General features: G+C 35.2%; 1 protein-coding gene across 1 annotated transcript; it reads right to left on the reverse strand.

Moving 5' to 3' along the window:
- Window positions 1-1396: 1396 nt before the first annotated feature.
- Window positions 1397-20234, reverse strand: trappc11 (trafficking protein particle complex subunit 11). Its single transcript, XM_051860730.1, has 30 exons — window positions 20069-20234; window positions 19401-19612; window positions 18432-18601; window positions 17788-17858; window positions 17593-17707; window positions 16967-17066; window positions 16576-16649; window positions 15140-15236; window positions 14777-14910; window positions 13285-13432; window positions 13102-13195; window positions 12252-12331; window positions 11254-11332; window positions 11091-11145; window positions 10809-10954; window positions 10665-10726; window positions 10385-10517; window positions 9736-9866; window positions 9503-9658; window positions 9216-9403; window positions 7689-7837; window positions 6997-7118; window positions 6771-6890; window positions 6521-6586; window positions 4549-4705; window positions 4284-4395; window positions 3894-3985; window positions 3614-3747; window positions 2393-2560; window positions 1397-1834 (listed from the first exon to the last, which is right to left on the reverse strand). Exons 2-30 carry the CDS (start codon window positions 19602-19604, stop codon window positions 1793-1795), a joined length of 3399 nt encoding a protein of 1132 aa, XP_051716690.1. The 5' UTR covers window positions 19605-19612; window positions 20069-20234; the 3' UTR covers window positions 1397-1792.
- Window positions 20235-20856: the final 622 nt, after the last annotated feature.

Raw genomic sequence — 20856 nt, forward strand, 5'->3', positions numbered from 1 at the left:
TGATAAGGATGCAAGGGCATATAGGTTTGATTTTGAAATTGGCGAGGACATCCCTGGAAGCTGAGTATTCAGGAAATTAATAGATGGAATGAATAGAAACAGACTTCACTCCGTTCATAGTGCAATGCAATAGTCTATGTCAATGTGTCTATACTGTCTTGTTCCTTGCTATTTGAAGAAGCCAAACACATGTCTATATCTGTCATCAACAGAAATGAACTGGTGGCATATTTGTTTCACATCAATATTGTCCAGTTTGTCCTGGTGGACATGGCACACAGAAATACTGTTAAGTCTCACTTGTGTCATCTGAGTCATGTTTTCTGTGGTGTTTTCATGTTTTATAGGGATTTTCCATAGACATAACAGACAATTATTACACACACACACACACACACACACACACACAAATGTTTAGGTTCATATATTGAAAAAAACTACACTGTCCCGGAATCAATATGTGATGCGATTTGCACGTATTTTCATGCACAGAACTGATTTCTCCTAACTTACCACATCTAGGTCTCAGAAGAGCTTTGCTGCTTCGCACAACCAAATGGAACTACAGCCTCTCACAAGTAAGAAAGAAAAAACAAATCCAATCAGATTAGCGACGTGGGCTCGGGAGGCAGGACCCAAAATAGAGAACGAGATCTATTAACATTTTGTGTACCAGGAATTGTGCATTTTTCATTCACAGAACGAATATAAGAGATTTTTAATCTCAATGAGATGTTTCCTGGTTAAATAAACGTTAAATAAAATAAGTAATACATAAAAACCACAAGACACAATCGGACAACAGTGGTTATATATAAATATATGTAATTTTGGATCACTGGATATTGGTAGGGACACATCCTTACTAAATTTTACACCCCTGTAAGGATGACAAGAAGTAACTGCACACAAACTTCTATTGCATATGGTGAATGCCCTAAGCTTAAACTTGCGGAAACTGAGAAGTGCTCTGGATTCCTGCTCAGGATTAACTTTCCCCTCACCTCCAAAACAGAAATGCTCAGAATAGTCACGATTTTTTCTTATCCAAGAAGCCATTTCATTTAGATATATTTCACAATAAGGAAGAAAAGACAATCACAACTCCATTTCATGCCAACTTTAAATCCCGGAGCTCACACTAAGTATTTGTATTACATTAACATTTGTTTTTAGATGTCACTTTCTTATTATTCACAATAAGATAATTTTCATGGTGAAATTAATAAAAAGGATTGTATAATTTAAATAACTGAAGAGTATATTTATGTATTAAAACTTTGTATAGAATACAGTGCGCACAAATGTTGTGGTTATTTACTATGACCTGTGAAGTTAAAATTCTGGCCAATCACACAGCACCTCTTAAGGGACACAAGCCACAACAACAAACAGCTTCTTGACAACAAAGCAAAAACGTTTAATCACTTTCCACACGTTAATTATGACAACAGCTAGCACTATGTCAGTTAAATGACTTCTAACATTATTTAGCAGTTATGTAGTTTTAGTTACAGCGTCATTTTCATGAACATTTTAGACATTAGGATAACTGTAGATTAAATCTGTTAGATTAAAAACAAACCTTATGCAGGGCATCATTTTAGCCTTGTTTAACAAGCAACAATCTAGAAGTCTCACACAACAAATAATCAACTGAAATCTCTAATATTTCATTCACAATTTCAAATCATTAAGCTGTAAACATGTGTTCTCCAAGGAATGCTCTGCCTTCGTCCCGCAACGGTAACTATGACAACGCTCAGAGTTGGGAGATGTGCTCCTCTCTTCCTCATGCTGCTTCTATGGAAGTGTCTCCATTTCTGCCCTGAGGCTGAGAAATCAGAACAGACATGAGACAGCGACCATTACACTCCTGAAACATTCTATCAATACTCCACACAAATTTAGTTTCATCCATTAGGGTTGGGCAGAAATTAAGAAATAGCTCCCATTCAATTCATGAGTTTGAATTTGAATCAAATTGGTCACACTCACAGGCTGCTGAACTGGAATTTGAATTGGAATGACAGGAAGAGGAATTGCAATGCAATTCAATGAAATTCAACAGGCTCACAACAGAGGAATTTAATTAGTGCAACAATAGTTTTGCAGGATTTTTTTTTTTAATGCATACATTTTTATATATTTTGAACAATATAATACATGCTTTCTACAAAATGAAAGTTAATTTAGTAAATATAATGAAAAAAAAATATGATTGATAACTCGTTAATAAAAATTTGTATTTAATTTACATTTTCTGAAAAAAAAACAAAAAAAAAAACATATGTTTTATGTATGATAATTTATAATTAATTGAATGGTACACAACATTATCTTACATCCAGATTCATATAATGTATAATTTGTTGCATGTCTGAATATTTACCTTTATGAAGATGCGTGAAGGCAGAAAACGGCGCAGCAGTTGACTGGAGATGTTTGGAAAGCGCATCAGGTTGATGTTGAGCTGAGGGAGGACTTGATATCCCGCCATCAGAGGATAGAAATTATACAACATCTCCTGTTCTGCACCCGGCAAAATCCTCATTCGCACCTGTACACAAATACAGAATGAGAATGAGGTGGCAGTTGGAACAGCAGATTTTTTAAGTGCTATGGGAAGTATAACATTGATTTGTTGATAACCAAACACATTTTTATTTTTTATTTATCATTTTATTTGCTTCCTGCTGGGTTACCTTTAAATAAGGAATTATCTTCACTCTTTGTATAGCTTTCGGACACCCTTGGACTAAGTGTGAGTGAATTTACTCTGGATCAGGGTTATTATAGTTAAACTAAAACTGAAACTAAAACCCTAAGAAAAACAAAATAATTTTCATTACTTGAAATAAAATAAACATTAACTGAAATAAAATAACACAAAAAACTTTAACTTATTTTATTTCAGCTAGATGCCAAGGCAACATTTCTTATTTTAATTTAGTTTAACGAGGTACTACTCAACCTTGATTTATAAATCAACAGGAGTTGAACCAAAGTGCTTTACAGCACACATAATATACTTTTGCTGAAGCCCAGGGGCCCCTGGTTATCTTAAGGCATCCCTGGGATCAGGGTTTCCCAAACAGGGGTTCAAGAGGAAACTGCAGGGGGTTTGTGAGCTGTTGAAAAACTAATAATTGATTAAACTGAATGCAACATAAAAAAAAAAAAAAAAAAATGGGGCAGCAAAATTAATCAAAATAAACTGAAATAGCAATATATCTTATCAAATTGCAATTATCAAATCAAAGGCTGTGATTTAATTATAGGTAAAGAGCAGCACTGTGTGTTTTTTAAGAGGGTGAACACCCTTAGAAGTAACTATTTCCATTAACAGTAGAGTCTTTGTTCTTCTTCGTGTCTGGATGTCTCAGAAGTTGAAATATGAGACAATTTCATATGAAGTGAAATGTCATAATCATGTCACAGATCAAATTGCAATACATGACAAAAATCACAATATAAGTCCTGCAGATCTATAGAAACACCCAAATGCTATAAAATATATATTAATGTTAATGAATATCATATATTCATTTAGTTTAGTATTCACCAAATAAAATGTATGTGAAGGATGCATGAAGCCAACTTCTGCACTGACCTGTTTGAGTCCACTAAACATAAATGCATCGCTGGGCTCCACGCTAATCTCTACATCCTGAACCAGTCCGGTCCGATTCTCCAGATGGTACCGAACAGGTAAAGACTCGCGCACACGACCAAATGATGGCAGCTCTACAAAAAGAGAGAGCAAGAGAGGATGAAGAGAATGAATTTATAAGAAAGAAAATACAGTGAAAAGAACTCAGATGAGTCAGTCTATATCACTGAATTAAATTTAATAAAAAACTCAGTTATTTTGTTTGTTTTGTTTGACTGACCTGCATGGACATACAGAGGAATATTCTCTACCATCACATGTGGCAGAATAATGATTGTTCTCACCACTGATGTCTCAGAAAATGTTGACTTTCTGGATAAAAAAAAAAAAGGTTATGCAGGAAATTAAAATCTGTTTTGATTAGTTACAGATCAGGGTTATAGTGTACTAAAACTAAAACCATAAAAAATTGTTTCTTGAAATAAAATTAACGTTTACTGAAATATAAAAAAACTTAAACATTTTATTTCAGCCAGTTGTCTAGGCACAGTTTCTCATTTTCATTTCATGTAACTATTTACGTGGCATGAAAAAAGGGTAAATACATCACTTTCAGTGTAATATACAGGAACATTCTGGGTAAATTTGAGAATGCAAAGAGCGCCATCACCTCTTCCAGGAGATGATGTACTGTCCAGAGGCGACAGTGCTGGTACCGTTCTGAACAGGAGGACATTTGAGCAGGAAACACTCACTGGCACACTCGCTGGTCTGCAGCGTGACTGGACATATGACAGAATTAAATCATATCAGTGAGCATATTTACAGTATTAACAGCATACTGGAGGTCCTGAAATATTGTCTGCATGAACGAATAACCAAAGTCGAGATAATAAATGCATTAAAATATAACCATCAGAAATAAAGTTCACCACCTCCTTCTACTTGACTCTGCGGCTGATCGATGGCAGTCATACTGGAGGCCAGCTGTACTTCACTGTTCACCAGCTCGATCGGCCACGGAGACGCACTCAAAATATCCATCATCAGCAAAAACGGGATGTCCACGTATACACGCTCCAAATGCTCAAGCTGACACACACAAACACAAAAGTGTTTACCAACCTTATAAAATGTGTGCTTAAAATTGAACATTTAAAGGGAAATTTTATACAAACATACTTTTTCAGCGGTATTGGTTCCTTAAGTATTTTTCCATTCATTTCTCCCATAAGGATTTCAAAAAAGTCTTTGTTAAAGCGTTATAAGTCATGAACCAAGCCAAGCAGCTACGAGGTGAATCATAACATTACAAACTATGGGTGGGAATCTTTTGGCACCTCACAATTCGATTCAAATCGATTCTCAAGTCACGATTCGATTAAAAAACGATTCTCTATTTTGAATCAAATTTCGATTCAATATATGCGTGAATTTGATGAAGTTCACTGTTTTGTGTTGCTTTTCCTATTTGACTGCAGTAGACAGTTTAAAAGGTCTTGAAAAAAAAATCCCACTGTATTAAATGTTTAGTCAAAAGCAGTAAGTTTTTTTTTAAATTAACAATGAAACAGACAGCAACAGTTCATGAGGCTGCTTTCCCTTTAAAAATGAATGCACAGGTCTAATATACTGTCACACATCTGATTTTCTCCTGTTTACATTCGTGTAGGACATAACAGACTGTGTTTACGTGAATACTCCACACTGAATTCAGGATGACATGCATCTGAGAGGCGGCGTCTGTTAGAGTTTTATTAATCACAATAAGCTGCGAAGAAGGACTGCTTTTCCACAGCTTATTGTGATTAAGAACACTCTAACGTGTCAATAAGTTTTAGTAGTATTGCAAAGTTAAAGAAGTGTGCCACTTTAGAAAATCGATTTTTGAAATTTGTGAATCAATGCGAATCGGTAGAAGATAGAATAGCAATTCATATGTGAATCAATTTTTTCTCCCCATCCCTATTACAAACTTTGATTTGAAGCAAAAAAGTATTTGAAAATCTTACAAAAATACAAGTACAAGACTGTGTACTACTTAACGGCTTTAGTGATAGAAAGTACTACAATCCCATTATAAATTGAAATAATGCAGGCTGACAGTTTCAGCAGAAGCAAATACTATCAAATACTAACCTTGTAGCTCGCAGTGTTATTAAAAGTTTATGTTATTGTTAAAAATCTATTTCCCTGTGGAGAAATTGAATGGAGTTTTATGTTAAGATGACTGTTGCACTATTCATCTGTTGTTCCAAACCCATGTGAGCTCCAAAAATGATGGAATAAAGGATTATTATTATTAAAGCAACGGCACACACTGCAAAAAAAAAAAAAAAAAAAAAAAAAAGATTTTTTGATTTCTTGTACAAATATCTGAACATTCAAATATCTGGATTTTTTTTATAATTTAGTAAGTGAGTTTATGCTTAAAACAAGAACCAATATCTGCCAATGGGGTCATAAAAATAATTTTATTTTCTCTTTGAATTAAGTTTATTTTTCAGACCTCAATTTTTTTAAGCATAAACTCACATTTTAATCAGTTTTTCAGAAAATAATCACATTGCATCTTACGTAATTTTGCTTCTCCAGTACATGCATCTTGATATAAGAATGTTTAGATATTTGTACTGTAAATCAAGACAAAAATACTAGGTAAGAAAATCATTTTTTGTAGTGTAGGGGGAAGTTCACCATGGTCTGTTCCTCACGCATAGCTATCGCATGACTTCTGAAGAAAAGGAATATAGCGTACAAGTCATGTGGGCTACTTTTATGCTTTTTGTCATTTCTGGAGCTTTTGGCATTTGGGTTTGGAACAACATGAGGGTGAGTAAATGATGACAAGTTTCATTACTGAAATCGTAATATATCATGCAAGTGTACAGGTAGGGGAGCTCTTACCTTACTAGACACAAACTTCATAGCGACTTCAAAGGGAACAACCGTTTCTACAGTAACAGTTTCATCCTACAGGTGAAAAACAAACAATACAACTCTTTGAGTGAAACTGAATACCAGTGCAAAGATTATACCACAAGAAAACTGGGTTAGGGGTGAAGTTTATGTTTGGCTCTGACATAATCTTCACAAAACTATTTCTCAGTATTTAACAAGCAATTGTGTGTTGGGTGTTAGGTTGGGTGTTGCGTACTTTGTGACACTTGCACGTGATGTCCTTGCCCTCGACTGTGGCACTCACAGAATAGGCTACGTGAAACAGTAATATTCTGGATCCTGTGCTCACACAGTGGATATACAGGGGCTTCACAATCTGACACACAAGAAAACATGTACACAACATTATACTGGAGTCAAGATCAGCTGATGATCAGTTTCAATCAATTTAATCTTTGAAAATCAGTGCAAAGATTCTGTACCTTCTGTCCAGGTTGCAGATCTCCGAGGGGAATATCAGGAAGCAGGGCAGGATGAGAATCATCACACACCTCAGAGCCGTTTAGTGTGATTTGGGTCGACTGTGTGAGATTGGCATCCTGACCTAATTGAAACAATAGAAATATACAATAAACAAATGAACGTTTTTGCATTTCACTGTGCTGCCTTCCATTGTTTTTTATACAAACACACTCTAAAATGTACAGCTGTTACTAATGCGCTCTCATCTCGCTTGCGCATTACAGCGTTCTAAAAACTCAGCGCTTAAACTTCAAGTTCAACTTTTGAAAATGTATCTCGAGACCTTGTGTTATTTTTCCATTCCTCTGTCCTGCCTCTTGCATTTTTAAATGCAAAAATATGTTCTGTGTGAACTGGGCACCTAGTTTTTCAGTACAATTCGCAAAATATACTGTAGTAGTCTGCATGAAGTCAGCATGAAATGAAATTCGCCAAATCTATTTTCTAAATAGATTGTGTTACTGATCCTAATGTGAACGATTTATTCATGTATGCATTTCTTTTTTTCTTTTTTCCCTTGTATTTTTTAAAGGGGACCTATTATGCCACTTTTTACAAGATGTAATATACATCATCTGTTGGTACCCTTAAAAAACATTTAGTAAAACACAAGGTGTTTTTCCTTCTATTTTATTTAAGATTTCATGAGTACCTGGTTTGAGGCCTGCAGTAAGTTTGATGTCTTTGGCCACAGTGTCCTCTTCTGATTGGATGGTAACAGTCATACAGTACATCTCATTGGTCAGTGTTGGAGGCTCATGAGTCAGCTGTACAGAGATTTTGGGCACTCTGGAGATGATCCTACAAGGCATGATGTGAAGGAAAACATCACCATTTTATATTTATAAATTTGAAACTGTATCCAAAAGAGGCACTTCTAAGAACGTGATTTAAGAAAGTAACTTGACTTTAAAGATATGCAATAGCATGCATTTAAAGTTCTATTTTCTAAATGCATGTTATTGATCTCATCCATCCATGTTTAAATTTTACCTCTTTTTTGACCTTTGTAATTCTTAAAGGGATAGTGTGCCCAAAAAATGAAAAATCTGTCATTTACTCACCCTCATGTCATTCTAAAACCGTAAGACTTTCGTTCATCTTTAAAACACAAATAAAGGTATTGTAATGAAATCTGAGAGATTTCTGTCCCTCCATTGACAGTGTCCATGCAGGCAAGACACTTTTACGCTTCAAAAAGTTCATAAAGAGATCGTAAAACTAATCCATTTGAATCAAGCAGTTTAGTCCAAATTTTCTGAAGAGACACAATACTTTATATGATGAACAGATTTAATTTAAGCTTTTATTCACATATAAACATTCATCAACGCACATATCAGTTGTGGTAAACGAAAGCTCAAGCATTTTTGCTTGACGTGCGAGAACCAATGAGGTTTCTTTCTCATGTGTTATACAGCACTTTGAGCTTCCGCAAGAACCAATGAGGTTTATTCTCGCGTGTCAAGCAGGTTTGGTTGAGCTTCTGTTTATGTTCGCTGATCAATGTTTATATGTGAATAAAAGCCCAAATTCAATCTGTTCATCAAATAAAGTATTGTGTCTCTTCAGAAGACTTGGATTAAACCGTTCAATTCATATGGATTCGTTTTACAATCTCTTCATAAATGTTTTAAAGCGTCAAAGTGGTAGTTGCATGGACTGCCAATGGATCTCTCATTTTAAATATCTTAATTTGTGTTTTGAAAATGAACGAAAGTCTTGCGGGTTTAGAATGACATGAGGGTGAGTGACTGATGACAATTTTTTTTTTCTATTTTTGGGGGGAAATAACCCTTTAATCAAAGCATTTAATAACTTTGTCACCATATCTCTTATGTTGAAAAGACAGACTTCTCTCTGTCTTTTTATGAACTTCTTAAATAATTTGGTCCATTTAAAACCTGCCATTTTCTTGCAATCAACTGCAAAAAGTTCGCATTTGCCTCTACCCAATGAAAAACAGATGAATAGTACCAAGTTACCCCTTACATTTTTTAATAATATAATCCGTTACACTCAGACATACATCACAATATGGAAGAAAAGATCTGTCGCTTCTTTTGATTCATAGCGATATTAACAATGAAAGAAAATGAACTACACATTTAAACCAATATATTTTCTGTACTGACTGACAGAGACATACTACATTTGCTGATATTTTTTTTTAACTTACATAGTGCTGGACTGTATAGACACTGTGTCCCAATCCACATGCTGCTCTGGGAGGCGTGTCCTCCTCTTAAAGGAGCGGGACGCCTGTAAAGTCTCATGGGAAGAGGCCGCATCGCCCCAGCCACCCCGCCAGTTCAGATAGACGTAGCGCCCCGTCTCTCTGCCTAACATGAATCCCACACTCGTGATCTGAATGACAAATACAGACAAAAATAAAACAAAAACATACTATGTACTAGTTGTGGCACCATTAGATCTGTTTAAATTAAGTCAATTAAATATTTTTACCTCAATCTTCTTTCCGACATCTTCCGTTTTGGCTACAAATTTGAAGCAATATTTGCGGGTTTTGCCGGGGACAAGACACATGTTCTCCTGGCTGGAAGGTTCTAGAATATCCTTCCCTTTAGAGGCATCCTCCAGCAAACAGTACTGGTTATACTCCTGCAATTCAAATGCAGCCATTAAGAAAAAAGCCAAATGTCATGGAGTGATGTGTGTCTATGTTAGGTGTGCTGTACCTGGTTGCTGAGGCTGACACACAGCTTTGAGAATCGCACAGGATGTGGGCAGTCGGCTCTCACATAGACGTGTAGTTGGACAGGCTCATCTATGTGGAAACTAGGGGACAGGAACTTGGCCTTGCACTGAACTGAGAGGAGGACATGAACATAAACGAGGACATGAACATAAACATCATTACGTTTTGTTCCATAATGTCAGCCAACATAAAAACAACAACAACATATACAATATCGTACAGAGTTTTTTTTAAATTAATACTTTTATTCAGCAAGAACGCTTTAAATTGATCAAAAGAGACAGTAAAGACAAGTATCAGTTTCCACAGAAATATTAAGAAGCACAACTGTTTTCAACATTGATAAAAACAAGAAATGTTTCTTGAGCAGCAAAACAGCATATTAGAATGATTTCTGAGGATCATGTGACACTGAAGACTGGAGTAATGATGCTGAAAATGCAGCTTTGCAGGAATAAATTAAAATATATTCATATAGTAAACAGTTATTTTAAATATAATAATGTTTCACAATATTACTGTCAATATTTATGATCAAATAAATGCAGCCTTGGTGAGTATAAGAGAACTGCAGTTAGTTTTTTATGTTTTGTATTCATTCATTTAGACCGATCAGCTCAAAAGCTCACCAAAGGGCACATAGTCCTGGACCTCAATGGTGATCTCATTACTGCCAGCCAGAGAGATGCGGTCACTCCACAGCGTCTGGGCCGCCTTCACGGAGACCGGGTCACAGTCTGGTTCAGGCTCTGGAACTTCATTCTGGCAATCGCAAAAAAAAAAAAATGAAACTTTATAACCTCTACTAACACACCATATCTATCTAGAGTGGGACTTTCAGAATATTAAGTACAAAAAACATTTTTCAACTATAGTGCCCAGCCCTGTGGACAATATTTCTATACATACCATGAGCACTTTAATCAGATTCTTTTCAATCCTTGACTTCTGCTCTTCAGGGAGGACAGAGGCTAAGCACACACATATACACTTGTTAATACAGTAACTTTTAAATGTGGTGAAGCTGAGAGTCAATACATGGTATTCATGTACCTCTGCCCACAAGCTCCATGGAGTAGGTGATGTAGTCTTTCACTTGACCCATGAGGTAGGAGCACTTCAGAGCCGTGCACAGGATAGATGTCAGCAGAGACCACCAACGCTCCGTACGGTAGTCACACATAACATAATCCAACAGTCTGGGCAGTCATAATACAACAGTTATATGTATGGAACAGTTATAAACTCATATTAGGAATACAGCTAAACGCTATTGACAAAAGCAGAGTGGTATCTGTGTATACTTGAGTGTAATGTATTTTGAATTTAACTCACTTTAATGCTTTGGTGTAGTCTTTTGCATGATAATACTCCTCTCCCATCTGAACCACTGCATAGGGAAAAAAGAGAGAGCAAGAATGTTATTGTTTTACTATGCAATTAAATAAAGAAATGAAAATCTGGTTGATGAACATTTGAAAGTGTTTTCTGGACTAACTGAGATGGCTCTTCATTCGTGGACACTTGTACTTCTTAAACTGGGCAACAGCATTACTGAGGAGAGCAATGATCAGCTCCTGACATCAGAAACACACACATACAACCATTAGGAGAGGAATATTGTTGTTTTTATTAGGGATGCACCAAAATTAAAATTCTGGGCCGAAACCGAAAATTCTGGATGCACTTGGCCGAAAACCGAAAAACAAATTCTAATAATTAGTAATTTCTTATTTTAAATGAGTTTTTTTGTATAATTGTATTAATATTAGACTTTTTAATTAAATTCAATAATTTTATTGAATCTGAATTAAAAAAATACAAGCCAATATAATACAATAACCACACTTTATTTAAAGTAATACACCAAAATTGGACAGAAAATATGTTAAAATAATATTAAATATCAATATATTATTCTTCATTCAGTTCTATGTCAACAGAATCAGATTTAACAGATTTATTTTTTGACCAATTATCAAAATTAAATATAGTCCTACAAAACTATTATTAACAGAGCATGTGAGCAGAGCGTAGCGGGAAGCGGATCAGTGAACGAGAGGGTAGTGTCATTTTACCAGTGTTGCCCAACACAGCTATACCAACAGGAACAAGTCTATTACAGAGAAATTTCATGTCGACACATTATTTGAGCAGACTTTGCTTTTCTGGTGAGCGTGAACACTGAGAGGCGGGGAAGGGTGGCATATATTTCTGCCTCATATTTTCAGCCGATAATTTTCGTCCAAAATTTCAGTGCATCCCTAGTTTTTAGATGTAAAATATAAAATATAACTGTTCAAACTCCTAAACAAGGCCCTCAGCATTCCTTATAATTCCTTATTCCTCATGACTGACTCGCTTTAAGAATTTAGAACTTTCTGACCTGAACATTCTCATGTTAAAAAAACATGAATCTGAAATCAAATTCACAAATGAACCTGAACATAATGTATGTCAAGAAATAACAGGTATTGCAGATATTTAAAGTCCCACCGAATGAAGTACATCTCTTTCTTTGACTTGAAGAGCGAGGATGCCTTGTTTCTCCTTCTCAGAGTCAGGAGGGTCAATGCCTGTGGGCCAAAGGTCACTGGGTCAGAAATAAGACTTTCAAGCTTTATATTACACATGATATCAACAACTCATGCCATTTTTCTATATTTTGTTTGTTTGTTTTTAACGCCATGTTAGCATCAGGGCTATTTACATGGCAAACACAAAGTCAATATCACAATCCATAATTTTTTTTTTTTTTTTTTTTTTACTATATTTTAAAGTCATTACTATGTTTAAAGTAAGCTGACTCCCAAGTGAACTATTTGGGTGAATAAAAACATGTCTGGTTAAAAGAACACTAATTTTAAAAATTATACATTGCATAAAGAAAACAGTCTATTTTAAGGAAATTGCAATAGTGACTTTTAATAGTCTTGGAAACATCTAATCAGTAAAGTTTTATAATATATTATGATACAATTATTTTACGGGCACATATAGAATATGGCACTAAAAATGACATTTTTGTTTTATTGTTGTTGGTGAGGATATTAAATTATTGACATGGCAAGTAAAAACCCAATTTGGCAGGCAGTTGTTTTTTTTTTTACATTACAGTAATAAGAATTAGATTTTTATTTATCCACAGGAGTCAATATGTATAACATTCATGAAAACAATAATAATAAAAATTCAATAATAAAATATAACAATGTACAATAAAATAATTTAACATAATATATAATAATAATTAGCTTTTTTGGATTTTGAGTGAAACATGACATGTTTTGTGAGATTCATCCAAAGACCCAGAAAGGGTGATAATGCTTCCTAAGCCATTACTCACTCTGATGTCCCTGTCTCCAAGGTCTCTGTCCGTAGAAGTCTAGAGCTCCGGAGGGGGTCTCTAATGGGTCAGGTGCAGGGTAGCCAATGCCTGGCTGGAACAGGACCAGTGGGAGATTTCACATCACAAACTCAAATAAATGCAGATGACATCAATGATGAATTGTATTGTGGGTAGCAGTACCTCTTGGCCACAGAGCTGTCCCGCTTGCTGCTTACGTTCCTGTGCATAATAAGCAGCCTGTTGATAGTAGAACCCTGGGTTCTGGGTCTGGATGGCAGTGAGGCCCAGTTTAATGGCTTCATCAAACAGATCACCAAATGACTGAAACCTACAGAGAGAGATAAGGAACAATCAAGAGTGTGCATTTATGAATAAAACCAAAACAAGAGGTATAAAACAAAATTAATATTCTAAACGTAGCTTTTCTTTTTTTTATATACATATGCCGAGTTAGTACTAAGTTTGTTGAGCAACATACTCTGAAAACATTACGCAATGAGGCAATTGGTGTGCTGTTTTTTGCTTACCTCATTATATAAATGTTACGCATTCATAATGTCTGCTGCATTTTGGATAATAATAATAACTCAACATGTACATTTTCTGAAGAAAATGTGAGTGGTGCTTGCTGTGACATTGAAAGAGAGCCAACCCCTATGTCTGTAAATTATTCTGATGCTGAAATATGGCTTGTTCATGTTGATAGACAGTTGTTAGGTTGCTCTAAATGTTTGCCAAGGTGTGGCTAGACATTTACAACATTGACAATTACAGACTGGATGCCCATCCTAATAATAAGAGCCAACCTCAACATCTCTATGATGTTGTAGAGTTGTAGGATGGTCTAAATGGTTGCTAGGGTGTGGTTACGCAGTTTCCAGGCTGATACTTCAAGGCTGCTGACAGCCTGAGTCAGAAAAGCCCACCCACGCATCTCTACAATGTTCTGGAGCTGAGATATGTCTGGTTTATTGAAAATATCCCACTCCCTCTACAATGTTCTGGTTCAGAGATATCCCTCTCACTCTTTTCCAGTGGTAGTCTATGGGGTTGGTTGCTAATAATAAGTGACCACTTACAACACTTTTCATTTAGTTAACATGAACTAAGAAAGAACAATACTCCTACAGCAGTTATTAATCTTCGTTAATGTTAATTTCAACATTTACTAATACATTATTAAAATCAAATGTTATATTTGTTAACATTAGCAAATGCACTGTGAACTAACATGAGCAAACAATGAACAGCTGGATTTTTATTAACTAACATTAACAAAGATTAATAAATGCTGTAACAAATGTGTTGGTCATTGTTAGTTCATGTTACTTAATACATTAACTAATGTTAAAAAATGAGACACTGTAAAGTGTATAATAATAATAATTATAGCAATATTCAATGGATCCCATTCTATCAGAAATAATACATAGCTGCAATAATCTATGTCTACACAATGGGCAGGACATAAACTAACTAGAAACACATGGCATCAATAAGAGAACAATAAAATCATTTAAACTATAAATCATATAGTCATGTAGTCTGTGACTTTTTTTTAGATGTTTATTTTTTTAGATTAGTTTTAAACCCAAAACCCTTTACCAGAGTTAATATCTTCATCCAAGAACATGAAATAAGAATGCGTGCATATGGCAGGGTTGAATCTTACTGTTTAGACATCCAGGCGGTGTGTTCGAATGCCAGCTCAGCGCTACCAATTTTCTTCTTGCACAGGTCGATGTGTTTGCGAAACTGAGCGATGGCGTCCAGGGGGGTGTTGTGCTGAAAGCACAGCCTGCAGATCTGAGAGAGAAGGCCACCGTTAGACACTTAATAAAGAGACCTCTCTGAACCAAATGCAACTGAACGTGACAGTGCTATTTAGAAGAAAATGAAAACAGGAAATGAACTCTGGCCAGTTTCCTGTGTGATGTTTACAGCTGTTTAGATGACACTTCATACTGGCCGTGTCTCAAAACCTTATGCAAGCACCACTCACACTTTCTTCAGAACATCTAAAAATATAGTTTACCTTGTAGTTGATGAATCCAGCCATGGTTTTGATCTCAAGCATGTTGGTTTCATGAGCTCTGAGTTCATGGATGAGACTATAAGCAGTCCTGTAATATCTGTGAGACAGAACACATGGCATGTGTGAGGGTCCTTATAGATAAATACTATATATTTATTTAGGCAATATAGACCTGAAATTTCTGTCATTAATTACCTCATGTCATTCCAAACCCGCAAGACGTTCATCTTCGGAACACAAATTAAGATATTTTTGATGAAATCTGGGAGGTTTTTTTATCTCCCATAGAAAACAACAAAATTACCACATTCAAGGTCCAGAGAAGTATTAAAGACATAATTAAAATAGTTAACGTGACAACAGTGGTTCAACCTTAATGTTATGAAGTGACGAGAATACTTTTTGTGTTCAAAAACAAAACAAAAATAACAACTTTATTCAACAATTTCTTCTCTACCCTGTCAGTCTCCTATGCAGTTGACGCAGTGCAGTGCTTCTGTGTTTACGTCTGAATGCTGGCTCAGTATTGGCTGACACTGTTCACATGAGCAGCACGACACATGCATGTGATGCTGACGCAGGAGTCGGCCAATACAGAGCCAGTGTTCTGACATAAAACACAGAAGCCTGCACTGTCTCTTCAACGTAAACTGTGTAGGAGAATGACAGGGTAGAGAGGAAATAGTTGTTATTTTTGTTTTGTTTTTGTGTACAAAACATTTTTTTTTTGTCGCTTCATAACATTAAGGTTAAACCACTGTAGTCACATTGGCTATTTTAACAATGTCTTTACTACTTTTCTGGACCTTGAATGTGGTAATTTCGCTGCTTTGTATGGGAGATAAAAAAACCTCTCGGATTTCATCAAAAATATCTTAATTTGTGTTCTGAAGATGAACGAAGGTCTTACAGGTTTGGAATGACATGAGGTTGAGTAATTAATGACAGAAATTTCATTTTTGGGTGAATTAACCCTTTAACATACAGACTGTTCAGATGAAGAAATGTCTTCAGGAAAAAAACAAACAAAAAAACAACAACATTCAATAGAAAAAAACTCCATAAAACAGTTTTGAATGTTGTGAAATTATGTGATCTAGGACCTTTATACAGTGCGTGCCATTGTAAAGACTAAGTTTATCCCTCACAGCTTTCTTCATATCCATTCAATTGAATACAACATCTAACCTGACTAAGGTCTATGTGTTGACAACCTTAGGAAGGGGTAATCATTGTCATGAGAGTGATAAAAGAGACTAGTTATTAGTAATATAAATATATAAGTATTATATATTATTATCATTATATAATAGCTTTGTAATACTAAGGGGCTGGGGAAAAAATAATACATGGCAATTCATGTTAAAAAGGTTGCCAACCCCTGATGCAGGCAAATAAAATGTTATGTAAAAACAGCAATGTAAAACAGCACTTACTTGAGGGCGTTCTGAGTGTCCTGTTTTAGTTCACTAAAGAAGCCCATCTTAAACTGGTGCCTGACAAACAGCAACTAGAATTCAAAGCATTCAAGGGTTATGTGTAAGTTGGGCTTTTTCACACTTAACAGACTAATAAACCAAGAGCCATAATAAAATAATAATTGATGATTACTTATTTTGCATGAGGCATCTGCATGCTCTATTCATTATGTAGGCTATGCATTAAAAAAGGCTGAGAACGGTTTCAGAAGTAATCTATTGCTTTTTCAATGGTTGTAATGCCTCTATTTGAGCGTCAGAAACTGCACATACTTGCACAAAGGTTAAAAGTCATTTAGTATAAATTCAGGTGTTTATATTTGGAGTTCTAGAATGGGCTCCAGGTTACCTGGTGTGTAGTTTTGTTGAGAAACTCCTTGTGAGATTTCACTCTCCTGATCTCATTATAATAGTAGGTCTGTGCATGTTCGTAGAATGCATTCTCCAACCTGCAGGCATATAAATAAAAAACACACAGAATTGTCTGTCAATCGCTTCCGTCACTCTCTTTCACGTATTCTGGGCTGCGACTGAGGCAGTATATACCATTTTTCAATTTTTAACAACAACACCTTTATAAGCATAACACAAATGTAAATACAATTGACCTTTATAATAGTTTTTTTGTAGTCTAAAATTATTTTATAAATTATTTTATTTATATTAATATTTTTATTAACATATTCATAATACATCTTGTGTTTTTATTGTTGTATTATAATGAGTACTTAGCAAAGGTGCAAAAAAGCATTTATCAAGCAGTTCATAAATATTGGTTCAGCATATTAGTTGTTAGATACCCCAATATGCAAATAATCAATACTGATTATTGTACTGTTATAAAAAAAAAAAAAAAAAAGTTGACCTCTTCTTGCAATCCAGCAAAATCATTTGTGACGTTATCACATACGCAGATACATCTGATTGGCTCATTCAGGCAGAATGAACACACACGCCACATCTAGAGAGACTAACCTAATGATGTATCCCACCAGGTGGTCAGTATGGGGCAGGACAAACAGGGACTTCCCAGAAAGGTCACAGGCACCACATAGAGCAGAAGCCCTCTCAGATGCCACCAGATCTTCACCTGAGACACAAGCACATCTTCATCCATCAACATCTACCCAAGACATAGATTGAAGTCCATGGATTTGAGTTTTGTTATACCTGGTGGGAGAGGAGTCTTCTTCTGGATCAAAACAACAGCGACCTTTGTGTTTCTTCCTTGTAAACTTGTCCTGTGAGAAAAAATTTATCTCAGACCTGACATCAACAAACAACAATAAGAACACCTGTTAGGATTTGCCCAAAATCTCATTTACCCAGGAGTTTTGGATTTTGGCACAATTTTTTAAAGATTTTTTTTTTATTTAATGAAATATGAAAAGGTATATTAAATTGATCAAAACTGACAGTAAAGACATTTATTATGTCACAAAGGATTTCCATTGCAAATAAATGCTGTTCTTTTGAACTTTACATTCATCAAAGAATCCCAAAAAAATGCATCACGGTTTCCACAAAAATATTAAGCAACACAACTGTTTTTGATTTTGATAATAATAGTAAAAGTTTCTTGAGCAGCAAATCAGATTATTAGAATGATTTCTGAAGGATCATGTGACAATGAAGACTGGATTAATGATGCTGAAAATTCAGCTTTGCATCACAGGAATAAATTGTATTTTTGATCAAATAAATGCAGCCTTGGTTAGTACGGACTCCCTCTTGTCCTCGCCAATTTTAGAACAACAGAGTAGCTGGTTGTTGGATGACTAGTTGACCATCATGACCCTTTCATAAAACTGTACCTGACAATTTCGACTTTGGTTGCACATTCTGACTGCTTTTCCTTCCATTGAGGATCATCCCAGTCCAGCTCATAAAACAGCACGACCAGTGCAGGCACCAAGTTGAGATGTTTGTTCATCCATCCAGTCTTCAGAATCCCTTTAGGGATGTACCACTCATACGATGTTCTCTGACATGAAAAGAGAGAATGTTAGCGTTCTAAAGGCAATGTAGTCTCACAAAAGCCAAGAAGTGGCAAGAGTTAAATTAATTTGTTTTCTAAGGAGCGTAAATCATTTTATCTAAAGGCAACAGGCAAATTAAAATTGACTCTATCAGCTAGTGATTTGGAAATAGTCATTGATGCTTTTATCTTTTTCTGTTTAGATTATTGTAATGCCATCTATTTTGGGACCTGTCTTGCTCATGTTGCACATCTCCAGCTAGTACAAAATGGCACGGCAAGGATGCTTATGAATGCTAAGACGACTGACCATGTTACTCCATTGTTATCCTCAATGGGCTGGCTACCAGTTCAATATAGGGTTCATTACAACATATTGATATATGTTTTTATAGCAATCTACGGGATGGCTCCAGAAAATTTAGTTGAGTTTATTATGCCTTGTAATTCAAGATTAATGCTAAGATCCTCAAATAAGCTCCTTTTAACAATTCCCTGAGTGTGTCTCAAATCAAAGGGTGATCACGCCTTTTCTGTTGCTGGTCCAAGACTAGTTAGGTTAGATCTTCCCCAACTTTAATTATTTTTAAAGTTCGCTTAAAGTCATACCTGTGCTCGCTTGCCTTTTGACACATTATTTTATTGTTTTGTTTTTTTCTGTTTTCACACTGTATTTATTGTTAATTGTTTATATTAGTTGCATTGTTCAGCACTTTTGAGTTACTGTGTAGCTTGAAAGGTGCTTTATAAATAAGTAATTACAAATGCAAAATCTTTAGAAGGTTCCATAGGTCTTTTGTCTCACCTTGGTTCTGCACTTTGGATACTCATGGTCTCCTGGTAGAACTTTGAAAGAGATGGGTACTCTGTCTGCCCGCCGGTTGGCACAGAAAGCATCCCATATGGCCCTGTGGATGGCATTATAAACCACATCCAAGCCTGTCAGAGCCACAAAGGCCATGGGCCTGCAGCACAGCTCTGGAGGAAGATCCCATTGCGCTGGACTCATGATACCGCCTGACCAGCAAAAAAAATCAACACAAATCAAGTCAATATACACAGAATAGAACCACAATCAGAAACAAATAACAGAAAGGAATTTTAAATCATTTCTCTTATTTAAGTTTTTCATTGGCCAGATAGAACATAGTTTATGGAACCATGGTTTATGTTCAAGGATCCTGCAGATAGTGACTTTAACAACAGAAAACTCGGAATATGAAGACAGTAGCTCAATAACACATGCGTACATAAATCTTTTTATTTATATTTGAGAAGTCCACAACTTTGCTGCGAACGGGCAAAGGATAAACCGCAAAGCAGCTGATTCCTTCAGTTGTCATCCGTGACAGCTTATGCTATTCTGTAAATGCTAAAGCTAACATTCAGTAACAGCCTGTTAAACAGCATCAATATGCCCAGCGCTGTCACTTATAACCTTTAACATTAGTCTATGAGCTTAAATGTTTTTACCTTTAGGTTCAAGTAGTGTTTTGCTCGGTTTTCATCAGGCTGGCCAACATTTATGTACAGTTCTTGCTTATAATTCAAACCCCACCTTCCTCATAACATATGACTGCTTTTTCTTTCTGCATCTTTTGCGCGTCGTTTTCTAGGAGACTGGTCTCTTTACCGCCACCTGCAGTTCACGAGCTCTATAACAGTTGTGAGAAAAGTATATCGATTAGAAATTTAAAGATGACACTTCTTGATGAAGAATAATATTTTATGTGTTTGTTTAATGGGGTTATTAACCATTTTTACCAAGTAGAGTTAAAATGCAGTTTTATAGAGTACTTTATTGACACATCTACAAATTCACAGATACACAATGATTTCTCATTGTAAATGAGATTGTTAAATAAAAAAACAGTAGACAGACACCATTACATTACATTACATAACAAAGATAGTATACAAATTACAAAGATATAGACAAAAATAGATAAGTTATGAATATATGTATAGAAATATATATATGAAACTAGCTCGAGCACTACCATTAATATGTTTTAAATATTACTACTACTACTACTACTACTAATAATAATAATAATGATAATGATAAACAATAATAATGATTATTGTTATTATTAGTATTAGTATTTTAGCAGTAGTATTCATAAACATAATATAAAATAATAAACAATAATATATTTTATCCCCTTTATAAAAAAAAAATTGAAATAAATTACAAAGATATAGAGAATAATATTTATTACGTTATTTTTATTTAAAATAAAAACAAATAATAATGATAA

Source organism: Ctenopharyngodon idella, chromosome 14 (genome assembly GCF_019924925.1).
Source record: "Ctenopharyngodon idella isolate HZGC_01 chromosome 14, HZGC01, whole genome shotgun sequence".
Taxonomy (NCBI): Eukaryota; Metazoa; Chordata; class Actinopteri; order Cypriniformes; family Xenocyprididae; genus Ctenopharyngodon; species Ctenopharyngodon idella.